This window comes from Trachymyrmex cornetzi, unplaced genomic scaffold (assembly GCF_001594075.2).
Source record: "Trachymyrmex cornetzi isolate Tcor2-1 unplaced genomic scaffold, Tcor1.1 scaffold816, whole genome shotgun sequence".
NCBI lineage: Eukaryota > Metazoa > Arthropoda > Insecta > Hymenoptera > Formicidae > Trachymyrmex > Trachymyrmex cornetzi.
In genome coordinates, this window is record NW_017300154.1 from 26460 (window position 1) to 37479 (window position 11020).

Here is an 11020-nt window from a genome sequence, read left to right on the forward strand (position 1 = left end):
GTTCTCGTCCGGATGATAATTATTGTAGTCGCGCTCCTGCGCGCCTATACCAACAGGATTTTAGATAAAGAAAGAAGAAATCCTTCTCTGCGCGTGCGCGGCGCCTGGCGCGTGTGGCGCCCGGCGTGTGCCTCGCTCGCGCCATCAGCCTCATATTTTAAAGTCTCGCAAATCGCCTAGCACCTCTTGGGTGGGAAACCAAACTAGGGGGGGAAGCTCATCCGCACGAGAACCCAGGACATAATTAAGATCGAACTTCACTTAGGTAAGTTCGTTTAATCTATAAACTATGTCCGAGTTCTCGTCCGGATGATAATTATTGTAGGATGTTCAGAGGACGATTTGCAATCCGGGTCTTCCGAAGACTCGGGCAGGAAGAATACGCAATGGCTAAAAACCCAAGATCACAAAAAATTATATTTATCACTAGAAGATACAGACTTAATTAATGTGACTCTAAATCTGTAAGGAGAACAGATGAGGCAAATGCCTCTGAGTTGATGAGAGGGCGATTATAAAAATTAGCGAATACTCGCGATTCCCCTGACCAGCCTGCTGCCTTCTTGATCAGCTCCAATGGAACTCCCTTGTTTGCAGCTTTAGAGGTCGCTGCATGTCGTGTACTATGAGCCGAAAAGGCGTCGCTTACTCCGCATTCGGACAGTGTAGTTCTAAGCCAACGGCTGACTGTTGGAGCGCCCACTGCTTCGTGCGGTTGTTTCAGTGCGATCAGCAGGGAATCACATGTAGGTGGGCGGATGTCCTTGGTCTTCTCGGTGTATATAGACAGTAAGCCTACGACGCAAAGTTCCTCGTGATTTCCAAATTTAGGTATGGACAGAAGTGGCTGAGGGCTTCCCGGCGCGGAAGTTTTTAATTTGTCAAGAATCCGAATGAGTGCCCGATTTTCTTCAAAAATTTGTGAAATCTTTATTGCTGCGAGAGTTTGGCAGCGCTGTCCTGTGCTTAATGCGAGAAGCATTACGAGCTTTCTGGTAAGCCTATCCAAGGGGAGATTCTGATGAGGAAATTCCGAGGCTAATTTCTTGATTACGGGAGCGGGATCCCAGACGTAATCGTATCTTGGACGCTGAGACTCCTTTGCAGAAACGTTTAATAAGAGGGTCTTCGCCGACTGAATTTGGCGAGATCAATGAGATGGCTGATCTGGTTGTGTTGATTGATGAATAGGAACCGGCCGACTCCAAAGCCAAGGCGAGGAATTCCAAGGCTACTCCCGCTGTGGGAGTAAAAGGCGAGAGCTGGCGATTCTGGCAGAAATTCCACCAGTCGCGTAGGGGCCTGGTATATTGTTGGATTGTTGACGGGGCTAGAGAAGCCAAGCAGGTATCTAGGGCGGAGTCCGGGACCCCCCGAGCTTCGAAAGATCTCCTGATAAGAGTCCGGCTGCCAAGGAAAGTGTCCGATGGGCCGGGTGATGATCCCTAAGGGGAGCAGAAAGCAAATCGTAAGCTGGGGCGAAGATTGTCGGTTCTGAGACAAGGAGGCGTTGGAAGAGTGGGAACCAAGGCTGGGAAGGCCACCAGGAAACCACTACAAAAAATCTCCCTCTGCAGATTCATCTATGATTTTCCGCAAGACTCGAGTGATCAGAATAAAAGGCAGGAAAGCGTAGAAAAAGACCGAATTCCAGGTGATGGTAAAGGCATCGACCGCCCAAGCGCCAGGGTCCGGGAACCAAGATAAATAACGTTCACACTTCGCGTTCAGGATAGAAGCGAATAGGTCGATCTCAAATTGGCCAAATCTTTGGCGGATGACGTCGAAAGCGGAGGCAGACAGAGACCATTCTGTATCAACATCCGTGCGTCGAGATTCTTCGTCGGCTATGAAGTTGTCCGCCGAGGAAATGTAAGACGCGAACAAAAATAAATTCCTGCTTTCGCACCACTGCCAGATCTCCTTGGCCAAAGCTGTGAGATGAGGAAATTTGACCGACCCATAGCGATTGATGTATGAGATCGCCGTCGTATTATCAATGCGAAGTAAGACGTTTGCGTCTCTCAGATCCGCGGCAAAGCACTTCAAACCGATAAAGGCCGCCTTCAGTTCCAGGGCGTTAATGTGAAGGGCTCTCTCCTCTGTCGTCCACCAACCATGTGAACGCTGCATACCACTGGCCGCTCCCCAACCGTTTAGAGAGGCATCTGAAAATAATTCGAGTGTGAATTGGCCTGAGCGGATTGTATTCAATTGTTCCGGATCGGATAAGATTCTATGCCACCAGAGAAAATCGCTTCGGAGGGACGATGGCAGGCACATCTTGGCCGAGAAGTCGGAATTCGAGCGTAACAGGGCGTGGAATTTCTCCCTCTCAAGGGTTTTCGTATACAAGAGGCCATACTGCACCGCCGGGCACACAGATATTAGTGAGCCGATCAAGCTGGCAAAATTTCTAATTGTACAAGAGGGTTTTTTCTCCATATTGATAAGCTTCGCAAGAAGACTTTTACGCCGGGATTCTGAAATGGACACCGATTGTCGCACCGAGTCGAACATGAGAGGTATTTCCTACGAACATCTGGAATTAGTTGATTTTTCAAAATTAACTACAAATCCCAGTTCCGTTAGTGTATCCACGTGCATTTGGATGTTCTTGTAACATGCCTGTTTAGAAGGCGAAAATAGCAGGAAATCGTCGAGGTAGACTACGCTCTCGAATCCTTTCTCTCGTAGCGACCTTAGAACTGGCCGAAGGATCTTGGTAAATATAAATGGAGCCGTAGCTAGGCCGAAGGGGAGTGCTGCAAATTCAAAAGTAGATCCCCGCCACTGGAAGCGAAGAAATTTCCTGTGACTAGGATGAATACTTACTAACAGGTAAGCTTCTTCAAGGTCAATTGAAGCCATGTACACTCCGGGGAGCATGAGACGGACTACGGTGCGCCAGTCCTCCAGCTTAAAATGGGGGGGATCTAAAAACTGATTTAAATCTTTCAGATTTAGAATGAAACGCATTCCTCCGGATGCCTTTTCAATGAGGAAAAAGGTCGATAAAAATTGGTCCACTGACGGATCTACCATATAGATAGCCCCCTTCCTAAGAAGACGATTGATTTCCTCGTCACAGGCGAGAGATATTAATCGCGAAAATGTGGGTTGATTACACGACGGTCGTGCTGGGGGGGCGACAGTAAATGGTATCATATAACCTCGCACTGTCTCCAGCACGACCGGGTCCGAGGTCAGACTCTCCCAGCGATGGACGAAAGATGCTAAGCGACCGGCCGTTCTTACCGTAGTTATCTGCGGTGATAACGGGAGCGGGACGCTGATCTCCGGGGTGGTTTTCTCGAGGACCTGGCCCCCACTCGAGGCTTCTGTGACGACTTCTGAGCAGGGGCCTTCTCGTTTCCCGCAGACGTGGCCTGTTTAATCTGCAGTTGTCTCAAGGGTTGATGCTTGACTGCTTTACTTATGGCTGGTGTGGTCTTCAAGAGCCCGCCTTTTCGCAGGCTTGAGCGTCCTTTATATCCTCTGCGAACGAGGTTCCGAAGAGCCATTCGTCTATTGGGGCAGAGTCTGCCGTAGTTTTACCTAATAAGTTTAAGATTGGTTTAATGAAGGCACGTCTGTGTAAAGATAGCCGATATTGAAGATCTGCTAGTAACGGCGTGCGCTATCTGGCCAATGGCCGTCTCCGCCGAGCCTAGCAGCGTTGGATCCAAGGTCATGAGTGGAGAGGCCGGTGCCTAGAGCATTTAGACAGGCTGCGACTTGCGACTGAGAAGCCGCTTGATGCTCGTCCCTTTTTAAAACAGATGAATTTGGACCTTGTGTTGCTAGAATAAGTTTATTCAATTTCAGTGGACCCAGTGAAGCTAGACGTTCTTTAACCGTATACGTGGTAAGTAAATTTGGTAACACACCCTGTGTTCTCAGGAGGCGAATCTAAACAGACGGAACCGTCATAGAAAAAAGGGGTGCTTTGGGGGAACACGTCGGATTAGCCCCCTCTATGCCGATGGTGCCGAGCACGCAAGGGGTCGCGGAGAGGGCTTACCTGGTACAGAGCCCCGGTTTAAGGAAACCGTCTGTTCCCCCGACCGCTGATGAGATGCTCGAAGTGGTTGCGGCGATGGAACGTCCGGGTGACGACTGTCGTCGGGTAACCTAACCTCGATCTTGTCTATACGTTTCGCCTGATCTTCCACAAGTTGCACCAATCTTTCCAGCATCGCCGATTCTCGGACAGCGGCCATCATGGAATTCTCCTACGACGAGCTTCGTGACGACCGCCTTGAGCGGATTCGAGAATCACAACGCGACCGTGCTCTCGAAGAGCGAGCACGGCCCCGGGAGCGAGACCGGGTTCTGCGAGCTTTCGAGGATCTTCTAGGAGACCTAGAGCGGTTTCTGTGCCTGTCTCTAGGCATCGCGAGGTATAATATTAAGGAAAAAACTTAAATAAACACTGTTGACTACTGCGTACTGTTGGAAAGCGCAACAGGAAACACAATGAGGCTGATGGCGCGAGCGAGGCACACGCCGGGCGCCACACGCGCCAGGCGCCGCGCACGCGCAGAGAAGGATTTCTTCTTTCTTTATCTAAAATCCTGTTGGTATAGGCGCGCAGGAGCGCGACTACAATAATTATCATCCGGACGAGAACTCGGACATAATATATAATATATGTATAATATATATTATAGGTGCGTTCGGGGAAACGCTATTATAGCTATTTGTGTCATTCTATCTCCATTGTTTATCATATGTAAAATAAGGATAGAATGATATAAAAAGGGCTAATAACGTCTCCCCGGACGCACCTTGGATCTTATAGGACCATATATGTGAGAAGCATAATTTTGTGGGATGAGATGAAAATTCGGTGCTCTTACTAGAAATACAATTATTGTTATTGTGTATACTATTGTTACAGCTTACCAATACAGTCTCATCTTTGTGATGAAGCCGATAAAAGATTACCGTTAACTCGCTTAAACGTGCGATCTCGCAGAAGAAGAAGCGATGGTAAGCGGAAAAAATTGGCATAAGAACAAAATGCAAGAGACGTCCGTAATCATTTTGAGGAATACTCTGCACAGACACGTAATCCTCTATATGGTAATGATTCGTAACGAAATTTACCTGCCTCTCGGTGCTACAACATAAAATAAAGAAAACTTGGATATTTGAATATCATTCATGATATAAGAATTTACAAGGGAATATACGTAATAACCACAGTATAGCGAGCCCCAGCATTGTATCGTTACTTTCAAAGACGAAACAATCACGCTGTACAGCTTGTAGAGGATTCACGGCAAAATCAAAATCAGCCAAGACCTCGCGTTTTGTTGATGTAGTGAACAAGAGTCTCTCTATAGCTTCACGGTCTTGTGTTCGGGCACGGCGACACGTCAACTCCTCGCAAACAACTGCTCGGTGTAGAACGTACACCGTCATAGGGAAATCTCTATTACATCTCAACGGTACGCGCTGCATTTTCATTTTTTATTTTTCTTGTTATTAATTGCGAGATTGAAAAGAGAAGTGCTCCTAAAGTTCCTTTTTTTCTTATACTAAGCGTCCCGAATTTAAATAACTAAACTTCGGGAACGTATATGCGTAGAAGAGATCGATAAACTAAGAAAAAAAATTCTTTAGAAATATCGTTTTTGCTTCGTTTTGGATAAAATCGCAAAAACGGCAAAACGTAGTTTTCATTTTTATACTTATTTATTACTTATTTATTCACTTTGTTTTGTCACTTGCTTAATGCAGATTGTTCAAAATGTTGGCCTTTTGCAGCAATGCACACATTACATCTTGTTCGTGTGTAGCCGAACTGATCTGATCAATTTAATTTAATTTTAATTTAGTTTATTGCAAAGCCATATGAAAAAAAGACTACATATTAATAGAATAATAGACATAAAATATGATACAATAGACTATAGTCTAGTTAACATAAATATAAATACAATAGACAATAGTAGCTTGCAAATGGTTAGGCGTCAGCAAAATTGCTGTTACAAAGTCTACCAGTAACAAAACCAGAATAAGATAACAATGCAATAAGAGGTAAACCAATAGCTGAAATCATACACACAATGTAGAGAGCTTTCCAGCAGAGGCACAAATCAACACGAAAGTCATTCTGTCTTTGTTTCTTACTGATTATCGAACAAGGACAGGATGACTCTTGTGTCAATTTGTGTCTCTTGCTGGAAAGCTTCCGTAATAACTCCGGCACTCTTCTGGAAATCGGCGCGCGTATCTCACATTGCCTCTAAAGCGTATTGTCGCTCAAATTGTACACGAAAATTATAATATTACACTTTGTAAACAATAATATTTCGAAAATTACATTTTATTAATTTTTGCGACTTCCTTCAAAGCGAAGCAAAAACGAGCATATCTCTAAAGGACTTCTTTTCTTAGTTTGTCAATTCCCTAAACGCTCCCGAAGTTTGGCCATTTAAAATCGGGACACTCTGTACACTCAAGTAATCGAAATATCTCATTAGTTAATTTACAATACTTAACCACAAAATGTTGAAGGAATTGATGGCACGGATGTGAGAAAGGAAGAAGAATCGCGCAGTACTCTAAATGCGGGAAGCAATTGAAAGCAGCCTCCAAGAAATCGTGGGACCAGTGAGGCCTCATTTCATCGCGCGTCGCAAACATCTCCAAAACGAAGGCATTTATTTCGCCATCCGGCGTCGGGAAAACATGGTGAACGAATTGAGATTGCATCGTCTTGTTACGTCCAACAGTACGATCATTTTCCCGTGATTTTTTCAAACCATTGTATGGCATTAATTCAAAATTCTCGTTAAGCAGATCGATGTCAATCGTAGTATTGAGACACATGACACCCACTGCCGAGCCGTTGGTATCCTCTCCGATGATCAATTGACGACAACTGCTCGGATGACGAATCATCTCACTAATACAATACTCTCCATAAAGCTCCTTTAGATGCGTACCCTCGCCGTCGATAATCGCAATTACATCGTCGTTATCCTCCTCTCTGTATATATATCATCAAGTATATATATATATATATATACGATACCGAGTTGTATAGATGGTTTAGAAAGAAATTTTAGAAAGTATCAATCGCAAATATAAAATCGACTCACACAACTCTCCGTATTTTCAACTTTGGACGTAATCGATGTCGATTAGTCAGATAGAGAAATTGCAGCGCGATGTCTCGCACATCAGTTTTGGCCAAGACTTTAGTCATCTCTCGCTCGAACACGCTCAAATGCACTAGATAACGCAAGTCAAAATATGAGGCCTATTTTTTTTAGCTAAACTTCTTGCAGGGTTCATTTTTTCTCTTTTTCTCTTCAATGTGAAGAGAAAAGGAAGAAAGATGAACCGTGCAAGAACTTTAGCTAAAAAGAACAGATCTAATAACATCTTTCTTCCGATGTAAAAAATTTAAAGCAGAATCAATGGGTGACTTGATAAAAAAGCGATCACCTGGTTTAACTTGGGATGGAATTACGAGAACCACGTATTGGCAATAGGTAATGTTGTCAAACACCGCAGCCAATAGCTCTCCAAGAAACTCGTTCGAGTAGAGCTCATCCCATACGAGCAAGTGTATGAACATTGTGTTCTGTTCCGTAGCAGCGGGAATCCTTTTTGAAAAGTGTTAATCTCATAAACCCGCCTAATATATAATATATAAGATACCGACTCGTATCGTAAAGTCATATTAACTCTACTACGATCGACGCAAACAGAAAATTACCCGTAAATTGTTTTTAACCAGGTCAACCAATCGTCCAGTGACACGGACGGTATATTGGGGTAATTGCAGAGGCATATCCCCGAAATGACGTCACGTCTCTCGTTGTGTTGGATCACTGAGAGGCAGGAAGTCTCGCTGCAAATTTTATGTAACGGTACATCAAGATGCACGCGCACGGGAGAAAGCGCACCGATTTACAATTTAATATAATATTGCTGACATTATATATAATATTATATATTATATTAATATATATACGTATAAATAATGAGAGCAAGTTCTCCAAATGCGAGTGCGCGTATAAAGTAACTGCATGTATGGCTGCAAGTACTAGAGTTGTTCCAATTTCACATTCCCGAAAATTTCGTGAGTCGTCGGACGTATCAGGAGCTCTAAACGCGATAAATCCGAATGTTGAACGCGACGGGATCCCGAGATTTTGCTAGGCTTTTTTAACTCTTCGGACTCGCCGAGGCAAGTTGACATTTTGGAAGCTTGTTGACTCATGACAAGCGGACTTTGATGCGGACATGTCATATCATAATTGCCGTTCGGCAATTTTCAATCGATTATTCTTATCGAATAGTTTTCGATATATTTTACACTTTAAATTTAAATGGAAATGATAATGACTGTCGTTTTTTCATTTTTCCTAACTAAAGCATTTGCTCGTTATCGCGAACAGACCTAGCTAGGTATGTACAGCGGCTGAGTTCGAACTCGGTTGATCGATGATTGCCAATGATCGGAGCGAGCTGTTTACGGGAGAGGAAGTCGAGAAATCAATCGGAATTACCATCTCGGATGTCAACTTAACGTGGGAAAAGTCTGTCGGATACTGTGTGCAGTACCGACCGACTTGATACCCGCGCAAAAAGAAGGTCATAATGTATGTGTGAAACTCTTTCAACGATCTAAACGGAGTTAGAGGCCAAGCTTCGCTTCCTCATCTCCTCTTAAATTGCCTCTCGCCTTTCGCTTTCTCTGCTTCTTTGGCTCTTGTATTAAGAGTAACAATCATAGACAGTCGCCGCGCAAGTGTCACGTCAAACGTATAATCTATGTACAACTGAACGATCCACAGCAAAGACGGGGAATTCATTTGAACGATCATTCATCTACCATTCGAATCTGCTGGGCTTTATTATTGACCGATATCTACAGTTATAGATTATCATAGATGCAATCGCGATAACGGAACGCGATATGATGCACCGTATTGGCCAAGCATGGCACAGGCTCGAAGAAAAGGAAGAAAAATTGGTACGAGCACTTTACAATAGTAAATAGCGGAAGCTATTTACGGTGTGCATCGAGTACGGTATGCGTATAATTACGTGTACGTGTAGTACAACGAACGTGATACTCGAGTGAGGACATAATGCGACATTACGCGACGACATGCGGAAATTGATAATCGACGAACGATTGTCACGGTACATTGTCACGTCTTCAATGTCCTTTTTTCCGAACCGAATCATTTGATCGAGTTGATACCGTTTCAGACACCTTTCCTTTCTTTCATTCCTGTGCATGAACCACGTCAGCCTATAAACTTTGCATCGAACCAAATCACGATATGTATGTACATACCTATAATTAGCTACAGTGAGAGCAAAAAGTATTTGTACAAGGAAATTTTTTATAAAAAAAGTCTTATTTGTACAAAATAAACATTAATTAGTAATTTTGCATTCAACAATGAATGCATTCTGTTCTAACGTAAACAAACAAGTTTCGCATGTATTCTTGATTTTAGAAGCTAAATTTCTCGACTGTACGAATACTTTTTGACCATCCAAATAATACAATTTTTAATTTTCGCTTATTTTTCAGATGATATATTTTCTATAATTAATACACATCTTTTTTGGTATACATAATTTTAAGAAACATACAGTCTATTTTATTCTTTATGAATAAATTGTTAATTACCCAACAAGAAATGATTGTCAATTAAACATCGAATCAATGTGATGTTGAAATCATCGTATCGATATCGATTCGACATCAGTTCGATGACTCATTTGTCGCTGGATAATATTTACTTTTTAAAAATAAAATTAAAAAATAATATTTTCTCTGTACGCGCGGGCGCGAATACTTTTTGCATCCACTGTATATAATTCAATTTTCGAAAATTCGAAACGCGTAAAATTATACAGTAGAAGAGTCAGTTAACGACGGAAAATTCGAGTTTTACTAAACAAGTTCTATAATTCTGCGGAAATAATAAATCTATTTTTTCTCATTGGTTGCCAGGGATGTTTTACCAAATCGCATCGATTCCCGACTACATCTTTGACTCGCGGTGATTCCGAAGGTATTAAGATAATGACTTTCGTCATGCAACATGGGATCACGATCGATGTGCGATACTAAATAGCTAAGGTGCGTCTCTCGATTCTACGAAGAATACGAAGATGGAAAATGTAGTTATATTATGTTGAACAAGGATAGATTTAGAAAATGCTTCCCCCCTCTCTCTCTCCCTCTCTCTCATTCTCTAAACGAATTGAAATAAAATTTCACTCAAGAACAGTTTGCATCAAGAAAAGTTGCTTCACGATCGACGTGACTTTTCTCTCTCGGCGCGGCGCGGTAAAACGACGAAGCGTAATAATCATCAAATGATTTAATTAGCGAGAAAGTCTGAAATTGCGAGACAGCCATCTCAGTGGCACAAACTACTATCTTAGCTGAGAGATCAAGCGGTTAATCACAGATCGTGGGACACTCGTCGCACGGAAAGAAACGGCGCAATAACACTTTGTAGGGCGACGCGCGAGGACGCTTTTATTAATAACTACTCACAAAATAAAAAAATGAACGCAAGGATGTTGCGTGATCGTTGGAGGTCTCGTCATTCCGTTGATGCGTATTAAATCGCAATATTGTTATATAATCAAAATGTTGAAAAATGTAAAGCAAATTCGGTTTGAATTGACATTCCTGATTGTATACTATATCTAATTAACTATATCTAATTAATTTGAAATCTCTCAAAAATGGTAAAATGTAATAAACTTCTTCTTCTGTGTATATAGAGAGAAGCTATATAGAGATATAGATTGAGATCTTTGAAAAGATGTCAGAACGATCGATAGAATACAGTTCTGACATCAGCTGCTACACGGAGAGAATTTTCTCTTAGAATTTAACCTGAAAATCATGATAATAGTGAGACAACATAGTATTTCAAAGAATTGTATATGAGTTTCTTTAATTTACTAATATGTGTTATAATAAGATATGTAATATATTTTATTAATTTTACTAAAG

The 11020-nt window shown here is 42.4% G+C and overlaps 2 protein-coding genes across 2 annotated transcripts in view; both read right to left on the bottom strand.

Moving 5' to 3' along the window:
- The window catches only part of LOC108768641 (cilia- and flagella-associated protein 61), a 14741-nt gene extending 6492 nt beyond the window's left edge, over positions 1–8249 (bottom strand). The window contains exons 1-13 of the mRNA XM_018519147.1: positions 8070–8249; positions 7739–7873; positions 7465–7625; positions 7116–7248; positions 6514–7003; positions 5199–5463; positions 4909–5081; positions 4025–4235; positions 3633–3803; positions 3467–3558; positions 1645–2532; positions 1200–1445; positions 533–1135 (exon numbers count right to left, since the gene is read on the bottom strand). Of these exons, the coding sequence (XP_018374649.1) occupies positions 533–1135; positions 1200–1445; positions 1645–2532; positions 3467–3558; positions 3633–3803; positions 4025–4235; positions 4909–5081; positions 5199–5463; positions 6514–7003; positions 7116–7248; positions 7465–7625; positions 7739–7873; positions 8070–8245 (3744 nt within the window). The 5' untranslated portion in view covers positions 8246–8249. The remainder of the gene's footprint in view (positions 1–532; positions 1136–1199; positions 1446–1644; positions 2533–3466; positions 3559–3632; positions 3804–4024; positions 4236–4908; positions 5082–5198; positions 5464–6513; positions 7004–7115; positions 7249–7464; positions 7626–7738; positions 7874–8069) is intronic.
- LOC108768649 (homeodomain-only protein) overlaps positions 1–11020 on the bottom strand; it is a 24800-nt gene that overhangs the window by 11150 nt on the left and 2630 nt on the right. The gene's annotated exons all lie outside the window — the stretch shown is intronic.